We start from the raw sequence: 24,760 nt of genomic DNA, 5'->3' as shown, positions 1-24,760 counted from the left end.
AGAGTCATAAAAGTACACCTAGCATTTACTAAAAAAGGAAAAGAAAAAAAAAAAGGCACATCAAACGGCACTGCCCTTGAGTTGATTCTGACTCATAGTGACACTAACGGGGCAATTGTACTTGCTGCATAAGGTTTGAAAGGTTATAATTTTTATGGAAGTAGATTGTCACATCTTTCTCCTGCACAGCAGCTGGTGAGTTCAAACTACCAAACTTTCAGTTAGCAACCAAGCACTTTAACCACTGCGCCATTATACTCCATAAGTTGTTCCTACTAGATACACGTAAATATATTCATAAAAATACCTCACCTTGCACAATGACTGGAATATTACAGATACCTAATAAATCTCAGAGGGAGCTCTGGTGGCACAGTGGTTAAAAGGTCGGCTGCTAACCAAAAAGTAGGCCGTTTGAATCCACCAGCTGCTCCTTAGAAACCCTATGGGGCAGTTCCGATCTGTCCTATAGCGTCACTATGAGTTCAAATCAACTCAATGGCAACAGGTTTGGTTTTGGGTTTTTTTCTTGTTGTTTTAATAAATGTCAACTATTACAATTATTTCCTACCATAAAAATTTCAGAATCATGATTTTATAAACTTTAAACTGTGGTTTTACACCCTGATACCCTTAATCTACATATAATTAATCAATCAGAGATTAACGATAGTTCATGAATTATTCCAAGAACAAATTTGTCACGGTAATTCAGGGAATAGGAAGCAGGAGTAAATACAAATTAGTCACTAATAGAGGGAAAGCACAGAAACAAGGAAACTCTAGGTGCGAACAGTATAAATCTGTAATAGGCATGTAAACTACTCACCCTGTAAACTCAACAATCCCTAAATTAAGCACTTACTTGTTTATGCAAGTCATTTACTACTCATCTGCCAAAGGCAAAGTCAGATATAAATTTAATTCTTCTACACAATTATCTTTTATTTCAAGCCATCACACTTCCTACCGTCTTAGCCCTAAACCAGTTTCACTGGGCTAAACCAAAACTAAACTTGTTGCCGTCGAGTCTATTCCAACTCATACAGACCCCACAGGAGAGAGCAGAACTGGTCATGGCCAAGGAACAGCTGGTGGATTCGAACTGCTGACCTTTTGGTTAGCAAACGCTTAATCACTGCGTCACCAGGGCTACAGAAGGTGAATTGATATCATTAATTCTTTCAAAGCTATTTTGAAATTTAAAAACATCAAGAAACTGCAGCAACCATTTCACACCACTATTTTATGGGGGTGACGATATTCCACCCCGGTTCTTAGAAACTACTAACACACTTAGGCAAACACTCCTCCCTCAAAAGCAGTTATGTACAGGGTGAAAAAAATGGGGGTGGGGGGAGAGAAAGTATTCAATGTATGAAAATGAGTTCAATGAAAAGTTTCCCACAGTTGGAGGAACGACTGCTAACAGTTTCTTGCACAATTTTACTTAATTCCAAACCAGATTAAGTCGAGTAAAAATGGGCTAATTCTAACACTGGCAACTGGAAAATTAATAAAATTAAAGGAAGGTACCATTTACTGGGGTACGAGTAATAGTCTTTTTGGAAAGCTTCAGAGTGCTTGTAAAAAAAAAACCCCAAACCAAACTCACTGCTGCTGAGTCGATTCCGACTCACAGCGACCCTACAGACAGAGCAGAACGACCTCATAGGGTTTCCAAGGAGCGCCTGGTGGATTTGACTGCCAATCTTTTGGTTAGCCACTATAGCTCTTAACTACAACACCCCCAGGGTTATAAACCTTTTAATAATGACCTGAGTACAGGACTTCGTTCTAAAATGAAGATGATTATGTCTCCATCACAACAGAAATCTGTTTTAACAATACCACTGGACAATCCTGCTAAGCTTTTTATATCAGAGGTGCACTATTAACAAAGATAACACGATTCTGTTTTCTAGTAAGAGATATGTTATATATCTGGAATCTTACTCATTCAAAAAATGTTGAAGTCATGATTAAACCTTTTTTGGCATAATGAATATTTAAAATCCCTAAGGAATTTTAAAATACTTGGTGATGAGCACTTCCTATTAAAATAAACTTAAATTCTCACTACCCATCCACATACTGCTGTAAATTCCTATTTTCATATTTTTCCTTTTAATGGGGTATCCTTACAATGTTTTGAAACAGAAAAGCATCATTTTCATAACAAGTCACTTTCATTATTAAGGGTTTTGTGTATTTCATATGCTCCCAAACTTACCTTTTCATTTTTCTTGTCTGGCTCTAATGGCTGCTTTGCTGACACATTTCGAGGAGTACGAACAATTTCATCCTCAGCCACTTCAACAGTCCGTCCATTTGGCTGTATGTGAGGGGGAAAAAAAAAAAGCATGTTATAAAAGCACTCGGCAGATTAAACCAAAGACTTTTACTTAGGCAACAGTATATGCTACAATCAAATTCTACCCCTGACCCAAATTAAAAAGGCTTTTGTGCAGCAATGTTATCGAAGATCTGATGCACCACTGCCCCCAAGTAACAGTGGTTTGTTGTATAATGATATAATGAACTTATACACAAAATTCTGTACCACAAGTGTATTCTCTGATCTCACCCAGGTATATCAGTTCCTTCAATAAAAAATACTAGAATGGAGACAGGAAAAGGTGAACTAAACTATATTTGCAGTCTGACCACCAGTTAGCTGTGTAATCACACATTTTACTCATCCATGAGCCTTATTTTGACATCTCTAAAACAATACATTTGATCTGCTCAAAAGTTGGCAAACTGTAAAATGCCAGATAGTAAATATTTCAGGCTTTGCAGGCCATACAGTCTCTGTTACAACTGCACAACTCTGCCATTGTAGCAAAAAAGCAGCCACAGATGATATGTAAATGAATAAGCATGGCTGTGTTCCAATAAAATTTTATTTACAAACACAGATGGAGGGTCAGGTTTAGCCCATGGACCATAGTTTATTGACCCCTGTATTAGGTAAGGAGCACCTTTTTTACTGGGTATTAGGTAATGTTTAATGTCTCCTCTAGTCCTACAATGTACTATTGTTCTGGGATTAAAAATCTTACAAAATCACTGCCACAACTAAAAAAGCCTATCTCAACTTCTCTCACATTCCTAAAATAACAGATAGAATTTAGAGGTGTTCATGAGTGGAACTGAGTCTATGATCCTCCAATCTGGCTCTTTAATCAAAATCACTGATTTTTTTTCAATAAGCATTTCTGAACCTCATTACCAAAAATTTATGTAGATTTAGGATTCCGATGAACGGGGCCCAGTTTTCGGTGTTCTAACATCTTTCTGCACCCCAGCACTTCTTTTCACTTGCCCAGTTCTTGCAGAATTAAAAAAAAGACTGTCTACTCAATACAGCAAAGATATACTCAACAAAACAATCTGAATGTTCAAAGTTCCTGTAATTGACTTTTCCTGCATTTGTTAAAAATTAACAGACATATGCAGTGGGGGAAAAAGACATAGCTAATGGTAAATCTGGAACTAATATCCAGGTCTCCTTACTCTCGACTTGGTTTCCTTTCCACTGTGCTACTTCCAACTTTACTGCCGCACCTTCTAATCTCTATGTATGTATGCATATACCAAACCCGCTGTGATCGAGTCGATTCCAACCCATAGTGACCCTGTAAGGCAGAGGAGAACTACCCCCATAGAGTTTCCAATGAGCGCCTGGTGGATTTGAACTGCCGACCTTTTGGTTAGCAGCCGTAGCACTTAACCACTATGCCACCAGGGCTTCCATGTATGCATATATATGTAAATATTTTTGTAGAACTTCAACTACAAATGCAATTTGACAAAATCAACTTACTAATAAGTATTTGACATGTGCAAACACAAAGAAAGTCATCACAAGCAAGGCTTTTCATTTATACCTCAATTCTCTTCATAAATAATTATGAACTGACTTAACTGGGCATCTCCATTATTTTTAATGCCAGTCTTTTATGGTTAACTGAAGAGAAACTACTTCAAGTACCACAATTACACTAACTTCTAAAAAGTATTCACATGAAGAAGTCCCAAATGCATGGTTAAAAATTCAGTCAAAATAAAAGCATGTTTTAAAAAAGTGGCTTATGATGTATATTGGAAAACTACTATTCCACCATTTGGAGCCCTGGTGGGGCAGTGGTTAAGAGCTCAGTTGCTAACCAAAATGTCGGTGGTTCAAATCCAACAGTTGTTCCTTGGAAACCCTATGGGGCAGTTCTACTCTCTCCTATGGGGTCCCTATGAGTCGGAATCGACTCGACAGCAATGGGTTTGGTTTTTTTTTTGTTGTTTATACCACCATTTATTAGAGAACCAACCCTATATCAAATTTCTCAATCTCAGACTTCATGCAAAGAAAGTGAAGTACTAAAGGGCTTTTTAATTAGGCGGTTTCATTCCCTCTTAAGTAGAAATGTATACAGTAGATAGGAAAGATTCTTTTAAGTTCCAGTTTTTTTTTTTAAACTTAGGACAAGGACCTACCTGGCATTCCCAAACTGTAGGAACGTATGTACACATTCATTTTTTGTCTGGGTTTTGTACTTACTAATTATCTCCAGAAGGTTAGGAACCACTGCTTTAGAATATATGACTTTTTAGTCTGGGGACATATATTCCCAGATTTAAATTTTCATTCTTTCAACCAATAAATGTTTGTATCTCTAAAATATTTCGGGAACTGTGCTAGGGATACAACAGTAAACAGATGACCACAGTAGACACTGTGTGTGTGCTAAGAGGGGTAGTGGTAAGCCAGAATGAAGACACCTAGCTGACAATAAGGAGAAAGGGATGAGAACCAAAAAAAAAAAAAAAAAATCCAAACTCATTGCCGGTGAGTCAATTCCAACTCATAGCAACCCTACAAGAGAGAGCAGAACTGCGCCATAGAGTTTCAAGGAGCGCCTGGTGGATTCGAACTGCTGACCTTTCGGTTAGCAGATTGTAGCTCTTAACCACTATCCCACCAGGGTTTCCAAATGGAATGAGGGAGGGGGCTAAACAGCAGGGGAGCAAGGGGTTATTTCATGACTCGTGATTTTAAGGAAACAATACTCAGGTTAGTCAATATTCCATTTATTAATTCCATAAAATTCCATAAATGTTTATTAAGTACTAGGACTAGGCGTTATGCAAACAAGACATATAAAAGGAACCTGCCCTTAAGGAGTTATAAGGTTCAGAATAAGAAGGTATGTTTAATAATAGACTTCTACTTCATCTGAGCAGCCTTCACGTATTTATTAAACTGATTCCAAATTACAAGTCTGTATCTGAATGATAAACATATATAAAAAGTTTAGCATTTGACTTCTAAAATGAAACCATTTAGAACCCTATTTTCACTTAGTTACGTAAATATTATTCCTAGCCACAGAATGTAAAACCCATGACTTCAGATTACTTGGAAACTTCTTAGTTTTAGAAACCAAGAGCAGCCTATCAACTAGGAACTAATGAAATATGAAAAGACTATGTGCCTTGAATTAACAATAACCTTGTAAAACAGAAAGCACTAGGTCCAGATGGCTTTACTGGTGAGTTCTACCAAACATGTAAAGAAGAAATGATACCAATTCTCTATAGTCTCTTCCAGAAAATAGCATATGGAACACTTCCTAACCTATTTTATGATGCCAGCATTATCTTAATAAAAAAAAACAGACAAAGACATTACCATAACGGGAAATTACAGGCCAGTACCTCTCACAATGCAAAAAATCCTCAACAAAATATTAGCAAATAGAATCCAACGATGTATAAAAGAATTACACATTGTAAAAGGGACTAAGTATGCAAGGCTGGTTCAACATTCAAAAGTTGATTAATGTAATCCATCACGAGTAAAGAAGAAAAACCATATGATCATATCAACAGATGCAGGAAAGGCATCTGACAAAATCCAGTACCCATTCATGATAAAAATTCTCAGCGAACTAGGAATAGAGGGAAACTTCCTCAACTTGACAGTAAAGGATCAAAGGTCGCCAGGGACTCAGGAGAAAAGGGAAAGGGATGAAAAGCTGGAAAACAGTGTAAGACACTATAATGATGATACATGTCATTCAGCATTTGCCAAAGCCCACAGAACTGTACAATACTGAAAGTGGGCCTAATGTAAACTATGGACTTCAGTTAACAATAACTTAATAATGATAAACCAGTGCTGGCTCATCAATTATAACAACTGTACCACAGTAAAGATGGGGAAACTGTGTTTGGGGGGAAGTATACGGGAACTTTCTGGACTTCCTATGTAATTTTTCTGTAAAACTAACTACTCTAAAAATAAAATCTATTAAAAAAAGAAGACGATGTGAAGACAGACAACCTAAAATTAAAACCTAAGTTCAATATTTATTTGCTGTGATTTTAAGCATTTTCCTTAACCTACCCCTTTGATTTCATCATTTGTAAATTATCATCCCTTGTATATAGAGAAAATAATGTCATTACCCTACAACTTTCTTGTTAGAATTACATTAAGTGAGAGAACACATGAAAGACCACTTACTCAAGAAACAGTTTCTTCTCTTTCAGAGCTATGATGGCCCATTATCCTCCGTAAAAATGGTGGTGTTGGGGCGTCTGACCTCCTCTAACTTCATGAAGAGGAGGCAGAATCACCATCATCATCAGCCCAAGGCTGATTCCTATGAAAACTCCCTGCCGTCTTGTCAATTCTGACTCAGCGACCCTACAGGACAGAGTAGAACTGCCCCATAGGTCGTCCAATGAGCAGCTGGTGGATTCGAACTGCCGATCTTTTCGTTAGCAGCTGAGCTCTTAACCACTGAGCCACCAGGTGGAAGTTATGGGGTTTATTAGGGAAGGAACAGGTACAATTCAGGATCAGGGACAACTCAGGATATAGCCCTTCTATCAGGACAGCTTGTTCTCAGCCGTGCCTGCAGGCAGGCCTCTCTCCGGCCCTTGCCCACCAAGTGTTACAAACCTCTTTAACTCCACCAGATCATTGCCCAGATCAAAAAGAAAGACCAGACTTGCTGGCCTGACAGACTGGAGAAACCCTGAGAGTATGGCCCCCTGACACTGTTTCAGCTCAGTGATGAGGTCACTCCTGAGGTTCACCCTTCAGCCAAAGATTGAACAGACCCATGGAACAAAACAAGACTAGAGGGGTGAGCCAACCCTGGGGCAGGGACTGAACGGCAGGAGGGAACAGGAAAGCTGGTTAATAGGGAATACAGGGTTGCGAAGGGAGAATGCTGACATGTCGTGGGGTTGTTACTCAATATCATAAAACAATGTGTGTACTAACTGTTTGATGAGAAACTAGTTTGTTTTGTAAACCTTCATCTAAAGTACGGTTAAAAAAAAGAAAATATAAATTATATTTTTAACAGTGGGCTTTGGATTGTGAACAATCTAATGAATGTCACTGAACAATTTGTACAGAAATTGTCCAATGAGAACCTAACTTGCCGTGTAAACTTTCAAAGGAAACACAATAAAAAAATTCGTGGACAAAAAAAAAAAAAGTGCCCATGGACATCCTATTCCACCAGTAAGCCCGGGCCTGAAGGTGCTCAGCTCTCCCACTCCGTGAGTCGGTGAGCTCTGCCAAGTGCCCAGACACACCCACTCCACCAGCAAGCTCCCTGCTCAAAGGCACTCAGCTTTCTCACTCCACAGGCAAGAAAGCCCACCATGCCATCTCCTGCCGGTCTTCTGGTTCTGCTGCCTCTGCTGCTGCTGTTTGCCTGCTACTGCTTCTCTAGCAGGATGTCAAAACTGACCAATCCCTCGCTAGGGTTCCATCTTATTTGCATGGTCCCATCCCCTCCACAAGAGGTTCATGAACCTTATTCACACAGTCTCACCCAATCATTTGGTGGGAGTTAAAAGACCATGGTGAGAAAGACCATATAAAAGCGATTCATTGCACCGCGCCCTCTATTCCCATGTTAAAGCACTTGGGTTATTTTTTATACTAAAAAAAAAAAAACTAGCAAGTTCAAAATGAATGTTAAATTTTGGTGGTCAAAGGGGCCAAGAAAAAGTTGTGTCCACCAGGCCCAGACACAAATTCTTCTGGGAAGTTAATAGAATACAAATTTTAAGTAGATAACATTCTCTCAGAGGCTAAAAACAGTTCAGACTAACTCCAGCCACAGCACTGTAATGCTGTTGTTCTTTTTTAAAACAGCTTATAATCTCATCATTTTCTAAGAAATTATATAGTATTTGTTCATTCACTCAATACAAAGTGAACATGGTATAGCAATATGTTGAACCCTTAAAACCTTGAATCGAAGACAAGTAAGGCACAATCCCTGCCCTCAAGAATCTTAGAGCCTAAGTAAAGGAAGAAGAAATGTATGCAACAGCACATACTAAAACACAAGACAAAAGGTAAACTTTCATCCTCCCCCCGCCCCCATCCTTTAAGGGAAAAAGTAGGGGATTTGAAGCCAAGATGAGAAACTACAGTTGAAATTCCAAATGTGTTACCATGGACAAGTTACTACTTTACTGAAATCTCAACATTATTAGCTCAAAAATATTCTAAACATACAAGAGGTATATATATATTAAAAAAATAAAAGGCAAGATGTTATGGAAATTCAGAAGAGGTATCACAGATTAGACTAGGAGACAGCCTGATGATAACAACTAATGATCTCTGAGTATGTACGTGCCGTGGCAGGCACCTTAATAGATGCTTTATATGGACTATCTCCTTTAATGGAAAAGACTAGTCTTGATTTGTTCCATAGTTTTAGTTGTGAAGAGTTCTGATACAAATTCAAAACAGAACAATTTGTGGGCAGTCTGTTTGAAAGCACAAACCCTGTGTTTTTTCTCTGCCAAACTGTGTGTGTATATAAACTACACAAATGATACCTAAACGTGAACGTGAACGTACACATACGGTGTCAGCCATAGTAATTTACCTACTCATTTTTCAGTTCAACCCCAATTTGAAACTCTTAATAACCAAAAGAACAATCTTACAAATATGACTAATAATTCAAATTTATAAAATCTTGCTATTTATTCTGAGGTATTTCCTAGTGCCTTTTAAACAGCTAGTCAAAAACTCAGCTATTTCAGTATTCCACACTATCTCCTTATTGACTGTACCAGGGAGGTTCTGGGGTATTTTTATGGGATGAGGAGATGACACTCAGTATCTGTCCAAAGGGCCAAATTACACTAATGATGACTTGTGAAAAACTAAATGGAACACTGATTTCAAGGTTCCATCCGATAGGTACTGACATAACGACTAAAGTGATATATTAGACACATATCCATGTTCTTCTTTCTTAAATCCTGATGGATGCTTTCTGGAATCCTGATGCTCTATGCAACAGTTTGAAGACTACTGGCATAGTTGGAGAAAAAATGGTGAATTTTAAAACTGGTGGACTAACACCAACTCCTCATTTAGATCTCTTGATTATGCCTGAACAATACTAATTATAAAGTAACTTCAAGGATTTCACAACCTTGAGAAGTAGTTAAACCAGTTGCCGTGGAATCAATTCTGACTCATCGCAACCCCATGTGTGTCAGGGTAGAACTGTGCTCCATAGGGTTTTCAACAGCTGATTTTTCAGAAACAGACCGCCAGGTTTCTTCTGAGGCACCTCTGGGTAGAATCAACCCTCCAACCTTTTGGCATGCATGTTACCCATTTGCACCACCCAAAGGCTCCCTGAGAAGCAGTACAGTTAAGGCAATAATGCCAAAGTACAACAAAACATGTATTCAGAGGGTTTACTGCTGTTCTTGGTGTCTGACTACGATGAGCACAATTATTACAGGTCTTTTTCTGTCATAACTATTAAAGGTCTTTTCTGCTAGGCCTCTGGCATAAGAGAATGAAAAGATGAAAAAATTCCACCACATAACTAAAAGAAGCCCAAAAAATGGAGCCAAAATTCTAGAGCTTTTGTAAAGGTCGGCATAATTTTCAGCAGAAACTTATGATTATAAAAGTAAAATTTAAAAGCAATAAAGAAAGGTGTAACTCACTGGGAAAATTAGATTTGTTCTCTGAATGTAATTCAATATCCTGGAACACGCTATGGAGACCAGACCGGTATACTGAAAATAATGGTGAGTTCTTAGGCTAGAGATCAGGATACTGTTTTGCCTTTGAAACTCCTTTGCTCTTTAACCTTGAATAAGTTATTTAAATGGTCTGAATTTCAAGATTCCTATTCTGTGAAATCAGGAATATTTATTTTATCTATCACTCAGGGTTGTTTTATCAAATGATTATTCTTTAAAGAATTTCAACTAAGGGGACAGTGATCTAAAGGTGAAAAGAAATCTTACAAATTTCTTTGATAATGACATATATAGGTGGCAAATGACAATTTACCTTTAATATTACCTGGGGTGATACAGCAAAACCACCATCTTAGAATAAAAGCCACAATTCTATTGGAAATACCTTAAAAGACAAAGTTACTTAGCTCAATAGCTGATTACCCAGTAAAACTATGCGATGTCATTTTAGCCACATTGTTCAGTATTTAGTTCACCAAATAATTATCAAAGGCTCTTTTATATGCCGGGCATTGTTTGCAATTATATGTCCAGAAAATAAATAATTTAGTAGAGTGAAAACACCCCATAAAAGTAAATCATCTACAAACTAATGAGTATTGTGAAGGAAATATACAAGAGCTGAGACAGAAAATAGAAGGTGAAGCCTATGTGAAACCGGGTGATCAGGAAAGGATTTTCTGAGAAGGTGAGATCTGAAGATGATGAGAACAGTGGGGGTAAAGATTGTTCCACAGAGTGTTAACAATAGCTCATAAAAAGGCACTGGGTTGTGAAAGAGTTTGAAGAACTGAAAAAAGATCAGTATAGTTAGAGGTAGCAAATGAGAAGTAACTCAAAATCAGCTTGGGAAGATAAGCAGGTGTTGGCCGACGTAGGCCAGGAAAAGAAGTTTAGAATTATTTTATACGCAAAAGCTACTGAAGTGTTTTTAGGCAGAACAGTGATCTGTTTTGAAAAAATTCATATTAAGGTGTTAGGAAAGGGTTGGAGGCAGTCAACTGAAGGCTACTGCAGCAATTCGGACAACAATAGTGGCCTGAACTGCAGTGATAGTAGTATTGGAGAGTAACTGATCTGAGTATTTATTTTAGAGTTAAAATTAACGGTACTTGCTGATGAAGAATGAAGCATCAGGACTGGAGGAAGACTCATTAACAATCTGCGATATATAGATGACACAACTCTGCTTCCTGAAGTGAAGAGGACTTGAAGTACTTATTGATGAAGAGCAAAGTCTATAGCTTTCATTATGGATTAAACCTCAACATAAAGAAAACAAAAATCCTCAACAACTGGATCCGTAAGCAAAATCACAATAAATGGTGAAAACACTGAAGTTGACAAAGGTTTCATTTTACTTGGATACACAACCAATATCCATGGAAGCAGCAGTCGAGAAATCAAATGATGTATTACATTGGGCAATCTGCCGCAAAAGACCCATTTAAGCGTTAAAAAGCAAAGATGTCACTTTGAGGACTAAGGTGTGCCTGACTCAAGCCCTGGTATTTTCAATCGCCTCATAAGCATGCAAAAGCTGGACAATGAATAAGGAAGACCGAAGAAGAACTGGTGCCTTTGAATCATGGTGTTGGCAAAGAATACTAAACATACCATGGGCTGCCAGAACAATGAACAAATCTCTCTTGGAGGAAGTACAGCTTTTAAGAATGCTCCTTAGAAGCATGGATGGCAAGACTTTGTCTCACATACTCTGGACATGTTATCAGGTGGGACCAGTCCCTGGAGAAGAACATCATGCTTGGTAGAGGGTCAGTGAAAAAGAGGAAGATCCTCAACAAAGGGGATGGACACAGTGGCTGCAACAATGGGCTCAAGCATAATGATTGTGAGGATGGCGCAGGACCAGGCAGTGTTTTGTTCTGTTGTACACAGGATCTCTGTGAGTCAGAACTGACTCCATGGTACGTAACGACAACATCGTCAAGCTGATGGATTAGATACAAGGGGGTAAGAAAATATGATGAGCTAAGGACAACAGAAAAATCTAGGAGTAATCTCTGAAAGTGTACGACACACTTACCATTGACAGAAATGGGGGGAGACTGGAAGAGAACAGAGAATTAAGAGTTTGGTAAATGTTAAAGTTTGAGATAGCTGTCAGACTTCTAAACGGAAAAGTCAAGTACACACCTAGGCATGAGATTCTGGAGATAAAAGGAACGGTCCAGCTAGAGATACAGATTATTATATTCATCTATTCATTCCATTTTTATTTAATAAAGTATGTTCTATGTGTGTTATAAAGTTCCTGGGTGATGCAAATGGCTGATGTAATCAACTGCTAACCAAAAGGATGGAAGTTCAAGTCTGTCCAGAGATGCCTCAAAAAGAAAGGCCTGCTGACCTTTTGGTTAGCAGCTGAGTGCTTAACCATTGTCCCACTAGGGTTCCTGTACTCTATGCTACTGCTATGATAATGGACAAAATAGTAGATGCTCAGATACTTGTTGAATGACTGTTAGACTTAACCACATGAAATTCTGATATCCAACCATTTGGACCTACAAATATGGCAACTGCAGTTTCCACTAAACATGCCAGGTGCTACAAGAAACATAAAAAAGTGATACAGGTAGCGTAGTGGTGCAAGTGGTTAAGTGCTCGACCATTAGATGAAAGGTTGGTGGTTTTAGGCCACCCAGAGGAACCTCAGAAGACAGGTCTGGCGATCTACCTCCAAAAGGTCATAGCCTTAAAAACCCTCTGGAGCAATTCTATGCTGCACAAGTGGGGTTGCCATGAGTTGGGATGTCACCAACAACTAACGACTTTATTATTAACCAATTATTTATACAATGTGGCCCAATATGATTTTTTAAAAAAGAAGACTAAATCTAGGTGAGAGGGTGGGGGAGCTTTATAGTAGGGGTATCCCTGCAGGTGGCAAGACCTTTCTAAAAGATGATAAATAATACCAACAAAGAGTAACAGAAGTCTAGCTGAGCAGAATTGTCTTAGGGGTAACGAAGAGAGACAAGATGGGGTTAGATCAGGATCAGACTTGAATGCCAAGTCACAGACTTTGGATTTTACTCAATAGGTAATAGGGAAACTACTGAAAAGATGTGAACATGAAAGTCACATGATCAGAGCTGGGCTTTAAGATTCAAGCAAGTGGCATAAGTGGATAGAAAGGACTGGTGACAAAGTAACTGGAAGAAGAAAAAGGTGTTTAAGCCCTGAGGAGGGCAGCAGCGGGAGAAACTAGAATGGGAAATAATGACTACAAAAGGCACTGGATACCATTAGGATAGTTTATTGACTGTAGAAAGGTGGACCTTAAGAAATTTTAGCCAGATGAGGAATAGTGTAGCAGATGAGGCAATAAGCCATCGTAACTCTGCTGCAAAAATAAAAAGATGCTCATATGGCTGTTTAGCAGGCTTGAAAAATATGAATCTAAGTTGTATAAATACTTTGATCATACTATTATTCAATCATTATTTACTGAGTGCCAAGCACTATGCAAGGTTATACAGTAGCAAACAAAACAAGAGAGTGCTCTTTTCTTCGTGGAATTTACAGATATTTATAAGTACGCTATGGCAAATCTTTATGAAAACTCCTATATTAAAATACGAACAACTTGTTCACTAAAATAAATTTCTTTGAAGCTGACCCTGGTTATGTGCTTTCAGTTAAAATCCAAAGCATCAATTGGTAAGATTACTTATCTAAGGCCTTGTCAGCTGCTGTTAAGTTGGCCCCCAACTCATGGCAACTCCATGCACAATCCATTTGAACGGCTCTGATCCATATAGGGTTTTCACTAGCTGATTTCCAGAAGCAGATCACCAGGCCTTTCTTCCTAGTCTATCTTAGTCTGGAAGTTCTGCTGAAACCTATTCAGCATCACAGCAGCACACAAGCCTCCACTGACAGGCAAGTCGGCAGCTGAGCTTGAGGTGCTCTGGCTGGGAATCAAACCTGGGTCCATCAGACAGAAAGTGAACATTCTGAACCACTAAAAGCCACGTGAAAAAATATTTGTTGAGTGCCTATTAAATACCTACACTGAGCTAGGTGTCATGGAAAATATTCATTGCATAATAATGATTTCCAAAAGTAACAAGAACTAAGCCTAATGAAAAGTGTACCCCAGCCTCCTCTTTTAAGTAAGGCAACAAACTATAATTCATAGCCCTAAAAGACCTATGCTAAGATTTTATTAGGGGCTAAAGCCAAACTGACATAAGAATTTCACACAATTTGTGTATTAACTATTTAATAAGAAACTACTTTTCTCTGTAAACTTTCACCTAAAGCACAATAAAAATAATTTCAAAAAATGTTTATGAATAGGTCCAAACACAGATTCTGAAAAGCTAAATGCCAACTGCTCTACAAATAAAGACAAGTTCCCAGAAACAAATTTTGAAAATTGAAGTTGCAAAACTGGAATGATTTAAGAAAAAACTAAAAATAATAGAAAACATGACAATAAAATTATACTTAAGCAAAATGTCCTAAAAGAACTTGCAATGCCCTTTCTAAAAAGCTGTAGTAGTTTACATTACTGAAGCCATCTGAACCAGAATAAGTATATTCTAAAATGTTCATCAGAAGGATGTAGTAATGAAGAAAGAGATGGATTATAAAATTTAAGGGCTCCACTTGGAGATCCCTCTCACTAAAGGTATTATGGCCCTAGCCAGTGAGTAATTTTCAAAGCAAGCGAAGATTCATCATGAGAGCTTGTTAAAAATGAGATTCCCTTGACCAATTTCCAGGAATTGTGAATGCGTATGATTTCTGAGGCTCAGGAATCTACAAACCTTAACATGCATTCAAAGTGACTCTTTTGCAAGTAGTCAGGGATAACTTTGAGAAATCCTGCAGTGTTTTAACTTAATGAAAAACTTCAATTTATAAACAAGATAAGCTACACAGAGCAAGGTTAAGTACCTTACTCAAGTTTAGAGCTCCCCATTCCTGCCAGGCTGACAAAGTTTTCCTTATGGGCCATTTGGTCGGCCTCTCTCAATGTCCTCCTCCTTCACCTACTTTGAAAGCCAACTTTTGGGATATGGCCTTCCGTGCCCATCTCAGTCCCCACTGGGGTGGTATCGTTGATTTTTTAAGTGAGTTTATCTTTTTCCACAACTGGAATAAAAAGCTCCCTGGGGAGAAACTGAGCTTTTACTCTTATATCCCCTTCACAGTGACACATACAAATACTGTATTCCTTTTTACTGCCTTCAATCTGCAAACCGTATCCTGCTTTTCTCCAAGTAAATTCTTAGCACTGTGCAAGGCACAAAATGAGAACTAAATAAATGGCAGCTTATACTCCTTAGCCTTATAAAACAGTGTTTTTCTAACTGTGGGTCACTAGTATCATCAAAGAAAAACTGAACAGTTTTGTGGGGGGTGGGTATTTTAATGGAAAATATATATTTTACTGTGGGTTGCAATCAACAAAGTGTGAAAGGCACGATTTGGTAAATGCTGATGGAGCTGAACTCCCATACGTCTTCACCATTCTGTTGGCAAAGATACTTTTCACCCACTTCACATTCAACCATCCAATCAGTTTTTTCATTCTCCACTCATCAAAGCTAATACTAGGTTATTTAGTTACAACCTCTTCCCCTTTAACTCAAATGAAAAGGGGGAAATGATAGATCCTAAGTCTAATGAGCACTCTTCACAGTACAAGCCTTCAAGTCTGGGATCCTTCTTTAGATGAGTCATATGGGTGTTATGATGCACTTCAGACCGGCTCTTGGAGCACCTGTCTTGCAACTCAAGTCTATCTGAAATTCTAGCCATGCCAAATAAGGCACTGAAATTTTCACAACCTGCTTCATCCATACGAGGCTTAGGCTTAATGAATACGGTTTTTTCCAAAATCACCTTCTTTCCTTACCCTGGAGCCAGGTTATTTATTTCCACCATAACATGACTTTCTGGTAATCCTCCTGACGCTCTCTATAAATTTAATTATAAATACCTGTACTCCTAAACTCATGGGAGTACAGGTATATCAACGCAACAGCAACGGATTTGTTGTTGTTATTATTATTTTTTTTTTTGGTACTCCTAAAAGCCCTGGTGGCGCAGTGATTAAGAGCTCGGCTGCTAACCAAAAGGTCGACAGTTCAAATCCACCAGCAGTTCATTGGAAACCATATGGGGCAGTTCTACTGGTAATCCCCTTAACGCTCTCTAAAAATTAATTATATATACTTGTATTCCTAAAAAAGCCCTGGTGGTGTAGTGGCTGAAGCGCTCAGCTCCTAGCCAAAAGGCTGCAGTCTGAACCCACCAGCTGCTCCACAGGATAAAGACATGGCAGTCTGCTTCCGTAAAGATTTACAGCCTTGGAAATCCTATGGGGCAGTTCTACCCTTTCCTCTAGGGTCGCTATAAGTTGGACTCAAAGGCAGTGGGTTTGGTTTGGGTTTAGTACCCCTAACAACTTCTCCTAACTTAAGGCAGTACTCCCCCTAAAAAAGCTGTGCTCTTTTCTAGGTTTTGTACATATCTTGCATCTTTTTAATCAGCAAGCAAAATGTAAATGCTTATCTAGGTTTAATAATGAATTAACTGGGGGCTGTCATGTCTCTAATACAGCTTTATTCTTTGCACTGTTTCCAAAAATACTTTCATTACACTACTTTGAACTCAAATTCCACTTCCTCTAATAACTTACCTAAATCCCTCCAACAGAACTAGTTTCCCACTCTCTAAACCTCATTAACACTCTGCTCACCCCTCTGTAGCACTCATCAGTCTATGCAATATTGGAATTATTTGTAACTCCGTCTCCTACCCTCGGCCTCCATGATTAAATCTGACTTCTACGTGTATACCTTGCATTGCCCTCCAAACAGCAGTGCACTCCACATAGTAGGGCCTTGGTATTGGCTTGCTGAATTGTACCGAAAGGAAGATGAGCTTAATTAGTGGATTTCAAAATACGTTAGGATGTATTTTTACTTTCACACACCCTTCATACCCTCAGTTTGCTCAGCTGTAAAGTGAGCATTTAAAGAATAACACTATGAAAAGTATAGTGGGAGAACTACGGGGAGATGGAAACAAACAACGTATAAATACAGCAAGGAGTCATGATAAAAGGGATGTGATGCTCCCTGCATTTCCACACGTGGTCTAGTAATTCGGCATCTGAACCCTCTCTCTGTCTGCACCACTGTGCTCTGTCACACCCTTGTCAAACACCTGCCACACCATGGGGTGTACCACAGACCACTTCTCTCACAGGACTAGATACCCTAAAGTATATGAGGTAACCAACTGCTGGTGGTTCTGGCCTCCACGGGCCACAGTCACCAGCCCAAGAGTGTGCAACCATTTGCCATTAACAGTTCCTGCGAAAATGAAAGTGCGTCTAGACCTGGGCACCTTTAATGCTCTGTAAGCCCCAGATTTTTTAGGTCACCGTTATTTCCTCCATTGGCTAGAGTATCAATGTGACTCGAGATAGCATCTGTCTTCCAGGTGAAGTCTTTCCACAACTTCCCAGCACCACCTTAAGGTCCCATTAACCTCCACATACAGGTTACCCAGTAGGCCTCGATTAAGGTTGGTGTGTTACTCAAGCCGTCAAGGTTCCCCCAATGTCTTAACCTCTGGGCGTTGTCATTAAACATATCCCCCAGACCTTCTAACTCCTTCCTCGAAACTGGTCCTCTCCACTCGTCCTATACTTCCTGAGTTTCCACCATTCGTCAGTGACATGTCCACCTACCACCTCCTCCACCTTGGGAGACGTGCGTCTCGGCTCTCGACGAACCTCACTCTTTTCCACTCCTGGCTAGCGCACGGCCTCCCACAGGAGGGTCTCCAAGCCCGCCCGCTGCGCCGACCCCCTCGCCCCTACTCTAACGCCGCTACTCTCCTACTCACTTTGGGCTTCTCCGGCAATTTCTTCCGGTTCTTCTTCTTCTGCTCCTCGCTTCGGAGATTCTTCAGCAGGGCTAGGTCGTCAGGGGCTGGGGCCGCCGCGGCCACCGCCTCCTCCCGCTTGCGGGGCGGGCTCCTCCGCTTTTTGCGGGCGCCAGCGCAAGCCGCGGCCCAGCCGTAGCCGAGCAGTAACAGCAGCAGCAGCCCGAGCGCGCCCGTGCCCACGAGTATCACCCAGCCCGGGTATCGCTTCGGCTCCAGCCCCAGGTCGAGGCCCAGCTCGGTGCGCAGGAAGCCTAGGCCGACCGAGAGCATTTCCCGGAGCCGGGCCGAGCCCTCCTCGGCCTGCTGGGCCAGCTCGTCCTGCCAGCTCCGTGCAGCCATCTTCCCCCCGTCAGAGCGACTCGCAGGAGGACCTTGGGGCGCCGAGACGCCGTGGAAGAGTCAAGGGAAGCAAGGAAAGGCCGGGCCAGGCGGCCTCAGGCCGAACGCATCGCGGCCGCCCCTCGCGCCGGAGCCGGGGATCGGCCGCTGCCGCCGCGGGGAGGACAGAGGGGGCTCCCAGGTTCCCCCTAGTCAGCCTCACTCCGCCACCGCCAGGGGAAGAGGGAAGCGGAAGGTGGTGTCTCCAGTGGCGGCCGCTAAGCGGCGTCTCGGCGCCAATGCTGGGGTCCCGCAGTCTTCCCTCGGCGGAACAATGGCGGCCCCGGCCGTGATTCACGCGGCGCGCGGGGACGCCGGGCTGGCCGCGGGTCACGTGGGGGCCGGTGGGCGGGGCGCTGGGTCACGTGGGTAGGGCGGGGCCGGGAGGGGCGGGAGCCTTTGGGCGGAGGCGCGGGGTTGCGTCGAAAGTGACGGGTTCGGGCGCGGTCGAGGTGCGGAGCTAGGGAGCAGGGTGACACTGTACGGAGTAGAGCCTGCGAGGGGTTCAGGGGAGGCGGTGGGCCTGGCTTAAGAGACGTGTCGCTCTGAGAGAGTTAAGAGGAGGAGCTCTCGAGGAAGCCTGGTGGGGGAGTGGAAGAGGGTGAAGAGCAGTGAACCGAGTCACAAGGTCTAGGTCAAAAGTCGTCCTAGTAGGTATAGCGTTTTTTTGCTTTTCCTAGGGGTGAGTGGAAGCGGCTTCTTCCCCATAGGGTCACCGGTCGGGTAGATGCTTCCAGACTGGGCTCAGCTGAGTCTGAGGCTGTTCGTTTTTTTCCCCCAGGGCCTGGGTTTAACGCACAAATTGGATAGTTCTCTTCGGGGCCAGCTAACGCAGGTTGCTTGCCTACTGTTTGCCAACCTGGCTTGGGCACGTTCGCGTCGTTTCGCTCATTCACTCTCTCACTGTTACTCCCCAGAATTCAAAAGTTGGAAAGCCCGTGGGAGGAACTATTCTTTTCCAAATTTGTAACTTTAATAAGAAAGAAACAAATTAGACTATTTACGTATAGAAGTAGCTTCCTTATTGAGCTTTATTTTAAGCTTTTACGCAACGTGGCAAAAGGAGTTGCAGAAAGTCTTATTTTTATATGCTGTGGGTTTTGCTTTTTTTTTGTTTGTTTGGTGGACCATGTCTGGGAGGTAGCTTTAGAAGGAAATGAATTGCCTTTTCAAGGTTTTAATGACAAGATGGGTTTTTAAGTTCCATTCTGCTGTAAGGAAACTAAAGGTTTTACCTTTAAATGAAAACTAGCGCGTAAGCAAGTGTCTTAATACAACAGGCTTTCTCAAATAATAGAATGGGGGTAATAATAATAAGCACCAAATGCCAAAAATGTATTAAGGAGCGTTTTGACCTACTTTGCAACAATATTGTAATGCGTGTTGTGATTAATGAGTGGGAGGGAGTTTTGTAAATAATGAAAATGAACTACTCTTGCAATTATAAGCTTTATAAAAAAAATATACACACTTATAATTAAAGACAGTGTAAATTACAAGGCTAAAAACTTAAAGAAGATGTCATCAGGATCTGCTTTAACTTTAAAAGTTTCCAAATTCCATTTATATTTGTGAAATTACATTCATAATCCTACAATGTGTTTTGGTTCCAGAAAGGTGAAGGTTGCAATGCTTTGCCTAAGAAGTTTCGCTGACCATTCTGGGCTAACGTGTGGATTTTTTAAATTAAGCTATTACAAAGGAGCCCTGGTGGCACAAAGGTTGATAGCTGAGCTGCTAACCAAGGAAGATTGGCAGTTTCAACCCACCCAGGGCTCTTCAGGAGAACCACCTGGTGATCTCCTTCCATAAAGATTATAGCCTAGAAAACCCTTGAGGTAGTTATGTCTTGTCTCATGGGGTTGCTATGAGTCGGAAATCAACTTCACAGCACCCAACAACATACGTATAATAGTAGAGGGGTTTGCCTGTTCCTTGAGTAACCTAGCAAATATTGATTCAGTTAAATGATATCACTTTTATTCTTTCTGTGACTGCCCTTTAACCTAGAAAACAAGAATACGTTTACTGTATCACCACCCAGAGATACTCATTTTTCATGTATAACTTTCTAGTCATCTTTTCATGGATTTGTATTTAGAAAACAAAAATCAGGTCACACACTGTTTACTACTTTGCACTTAACATAGTCATGAACATGCCCATCACTTGATAAAGCCCACTGGGGACACACCTGTAGTCCCACAAAGTTAGTTTTATTAACTTGCCGCAGGAGTTTGTGTAAGGGGGTTGATATCAGCTGGGCCTGAGAAGTAGACTCAGAATCCCAATTCTTTGAAAATCATAAATGTGAAATGTTATGTCCAAAACCCCTTACCTGAAGCTCTGCACCTGGGTTGGAAATAAAGACAACCCATGTGGAATGGATATACAAAGTGTGGTCTATCCACACAATGGAATACCACTCAGAAATGAATGCGCTATGAGTACGTGTAATAGCATAGATGCATCTCAACATAGTTATGCTTGGTGAAAGAAGCCAGACCAAAAAAGAGTACATACTATATGATCTCATTTATATAAAACTTATCTACTTGACAAAAAGCAGATCACTGGTAACTTGGGGATGGTGGGAGGCAAGGAGGGAGGTAAGGAGAGAGGGAGGATTATCAAGGGGCGAGAGGAGATTTGGGAGTGATGTATGTTAACTGTCTTGATTGTGGTCATGGCTTTATGGGTATGTATGTACGCAGTGGGTGGTGGGATGTATGCAAAGCTTATAAAAATGTATGCTTTAGATATGTGCAGTTTATTGTATGTCATTTAACCTCAATAAAGCAGTTCAAAAAAAGTGACTCGCATTGTTCAGATCCTCCAGATGGGTGGGATGTTTCATTCTGACTGACGGGATTTCAAACAAGGTTTTTGTCAATCCATGATTTTAGAGAACAAGGTTTCTCAGCACTATCTCTTTGATATTAACAAAAGGAGTATTTTACATGTTTGCACAATATTCTATTACAGTATCATTTTTAATGGCTATGTAGTCTACTGTCCGACTTTACTGGGATTTATTTAACTAATACTTTATTGTTGGAAATTTAGATTATAGGGTTTTTTTTTTTTCTTTTTGCTGTTAAAAGCAAATCCATCATAAACATGCTTGTAACTCTTTGTGAATATAATTACTTCCTGAGGATAAGATACTGGTGCTGTAATTGCCTAAGCCATACCTGTTATATGTGAATTAGACACTTAATTTGTAAGTTTAAAGGGACCTGAAGAAGTTACCTACTTTTAGCTTCTCCCCTTATACCCAAAAAAACAAAACGCACTGCTGTCGAGAAGAGAACAAACCCAACCCAACCTGTTGCTGTCGAGTTGATTCCGACTTATAGCGACACTATAGAACAGAGTAAAACTGCCCCATAGGGTTTCCGAGGAGCGCCTGGTGGATTCGAACTGCCAGCGTTTCGGTTAGCACCAGTAGCTCTTAACCACTACAGCACAGGGGCTTCCAGAAGAGGACGGGTGCTTCAGATGATTAATACCCTGTAGTCAGAGTGGCCCTCTTGGTTACTCCGCTTCAGTTATGCTGTACAATCCATGGTGTTAGTGCAGAAAGCTAACTTCCACTCAAGTAGCTCATTTTTGAGGGCTGACAAAAGAAAAAAGTTGGCTTGGGCCTTCAAAATATAGAGAGTAATGGAAATCAGTTCCCTGCTGGGTCACAGGGTTATGCACTCTAGGAAGACGATTTTAGATTTGACAGTAAAGAAGGGAACTAGAGGGTCCTGAGAATTTGGAAATATGGTCAGGAAAGCATTACACTCAATAAATCTAGTAAAAATTAGTAAATAATGAATCATCTGTAGAAATACCTAAGCTGAAAAGTAGTTTATAATAGTTGCTGAAAGGGCCAGGGTATTTCCAAGTCTCCCTAAAAGATTAGGAGATAGGCTTAGAACCTGCATGGATATAAAAATGGGAATTGTATCAGTTGTACCTAATTTAAGCACTAGGAGGGGAACCAGGGGATCAGCCAGGGCTGTGAAGGTGATATAGCAAAAGTGCAACTTGTAGCTTGTAAGTGGAGTGCTAGGCAGTAATAAACGTATCAATGGATATTTACACCCTGATACCAGGCTTGCAAAATTAAAAAGAAAAACAGAAAAACCAGGTTTATAGATACATATGTAGTGAAAATGTAAAACCATGCATGGAGGGAGTAATGAACACCAAATTCGGGATAGTGGCTATTTTCAGGGAGAGCAGGAGAAAAATGGGATTGGGGGAATATACAAGGGGCTACAGATGTTATCTATAATGTTTTATTTTTAAACTAAGTTATGGGTTTAAGTGTGCTCACTATTATCTCTACCTGAAATATTTTATAACATTTAAGTGATAAAAATTGAGAGATACAGGTAATAGTTTGCATGGAAGCTAGACAGCATAATGGAGGCTCCCGTGCTACACGATTGCTGGGTGGATATAGCCTTACAGTAGGGAAGAGTATATTGGACTGTTTAGCTCGATAGCTATCCCCTAAGGTCATCTAATCCCCTTTGCTCTGATTTCATGCTCAACACACCAGACCCATATAGTAATGTGGCTTCACATGTGGCCTTTACTAAATAAGAGACTGAGTCCCCTAGCTGACTTTTAAGCAATCTGATCCTTTTCACAGTTATATTTATTACTGTAAATCATTCATTCTCAATGGAACAACATTTCCTCCATACAGGGAAAGATTATTGGGTCTTGGGGGTGAAAATCTTATGTATAAAGTACAGTATAATATAGTACATAGATATACAGTAAATCTATGGTATTAAAATTTTATGGAGGGGGTCGTTAGGAAAAAATGTCTAAAAGGCTCCTTGAGGAAGTGATAATGAAAAAATGGTTGAAAAACACTGGTGGAATGGAAAGGATTGTTCTGTCAATTAGGTACCTGTGCTTTTGGTGAGTCAGTCCCCTTGGGCCATTTATTTAATGATTACTTCACTAATTTTTAAAATTAAATCAAAACTCTGCTTTATTATTATTTATTAAGTATGGCATTTATATATGTCACCATTATTGTGCTGTATATTAATTTGGCCATTGTACCTCCATTACTGTTTCTTTCTGAAGATAATTTTTTTTGTTGTGCTTTCAGTAAAAGTTTACATGTCAAGTCAGTCTCTCATACAAAAATTTATATACACCTTGCTATATACTCCTAATTGCTCTCCCCCTAATGAGACAGCACACTCCTTCCTTCCACTCTCTCTTTTCGTGTCCATTTGGCCAGCTTCTGACCACCCCCCACCCCCCCACCCTCCCATTTCCCCTACAGACAGGAGATGCCAACATGGTCTCATGTGTCTACTTGATCCAAGAAGCTCATTCTTCACCAGTATCATTTTCTGTGTCCAGTCCAATCCCTGTCTGAAGAGTTGGCTTTGGGAATGATTCCTGCCTTGGGCTAACAGAAGGTGTGGGGACCATGACCATTGGGCTGCTTCTAGTCTCAGACCCTTAAGTCTGGTCTTTTTATGAGAATTTGGGGTCTGTATCCCATCGCTCCCAGAAACCCTGGTGGTATCGTGGTTAAGTGCTAACCAAAAGGTCAGCAGTTTGAATCCACCAGGTGCTCCTTGGAAACTCTATGGGGGAGTTCTACTCTGTCCTCTAGGGTCGCTATGAGTTCGAATCGACTCGACAGCAGTGGGTAGTGGGATCCCACTGCTCCCCTGCTCCCTCAGGGGTTCTCTGTTGTGTTCCCTGTCAGGGCAGTCATAGGTTGTAGCCGGCCACCATCTAGTTCTTTTGGTCTCAGGCTGATGTAGTCTCTGGTTTATCTAGTCCTTTCTGTCTCTTGGGCTCATAATTCCCTTGTGTCTTTGGCATTCTGCATTCGCCTTTGCTCCAAGTGGGTTGAGACCAATTGATGCGTCTAAGATGGCCGCATGCTAGTGTTTAAGACCCCAGCAAACTCTTTGCTTTAAATGCATGGTTTCTGTCCTCGAAAATCTCAAATCATATTGAATACAATGGACCCTTCCTTGAAATACATTTAATACCACAGAGTATCGCTATGGTGAGTTGATTTGAGCATGCAGTTTGTAGTGGAAACTGTGATGTATCACTGAGACCCCCCTTCAGCAATGAAGAAGTTTGTCTTAGGCAGGGTTCTCTAGAGAAGCAAGGAACCGGCTTACGTGATTGTAGAGGCTGGAACATCCCAAATCTGTGGATCAGAATAGAGGCTTCTCCTGATTCATGTAACCACAGGGGCTGGTGAATGCAAGATTGGCAGGGCAGAGAGCAGGGCTCTTGCCCACAGGCTCTAAAGATCCATGAATCCCAAAATTGACAGGTAAGCTGCTTAGGTCAAGTGCCAAGAACTGGAGGTCAGATGAACAGGAGCCAG

The 24,760-nt window shown here is 40.7% G+C and overlaps 1 protein-coding gene across 3 annotated transcripts in view; it reads right to left on the bottom strand.

The window, feature by feature from the left end:
- Positions 1 to 18,666, bottom strand: part of MTDH (metadherin) — a 63,138-nt gene extending 44,472 nt beyond the window's left edge. For 2 of the 3 annotated variants that reach the window (XM_064267927.1, XM_064267929.1), the window contains exons 1-2: positions 17,959 to 18,666; positions 2,234 to 2,335 (exon numbers count right to left, since the gene is read on the bottom strand). In XM_064267927.1, coding sequence (XP_064123997.1) covers positions 2,234 to 2,335; positions 17,959 to 18,339 — 483 coding nt within the window. In that variant the 5' untranslated portion in view covers positions 18,340 to 18,666. The remainder of the gene's footprint in view (positions 1 to 2,233; positions 2,336 to 17,958) is intronic. The other variant, XM_064267928.1, reaches the window with a different exon arrangement.
- Positions 18,667 to 24,760: the final 6,094 nt, after the last annotated feature.

Source organism: Loxodonta africana, chromosome 14 (assembly GCF_030014295.1).
Source record: "Loxodonta africana isolate mLoxAfr1 chromosome 14, mLoxAfr1.hap2, whole genome shotgun sequence".
In the NCBI taxonomy this organism is placed as follows: domain Eukaryota; kingdom Metazoa; phylum Chordata; class Mammalia; order Proboscidea; family Elephantidae; genus Loxodonta; species Loxodonta africana.
The sequence above is the reverse complement of the archived record's forward strand: the minus strand, read 5'-3'. Positions and strand labels throughout refer to the sequence as shown.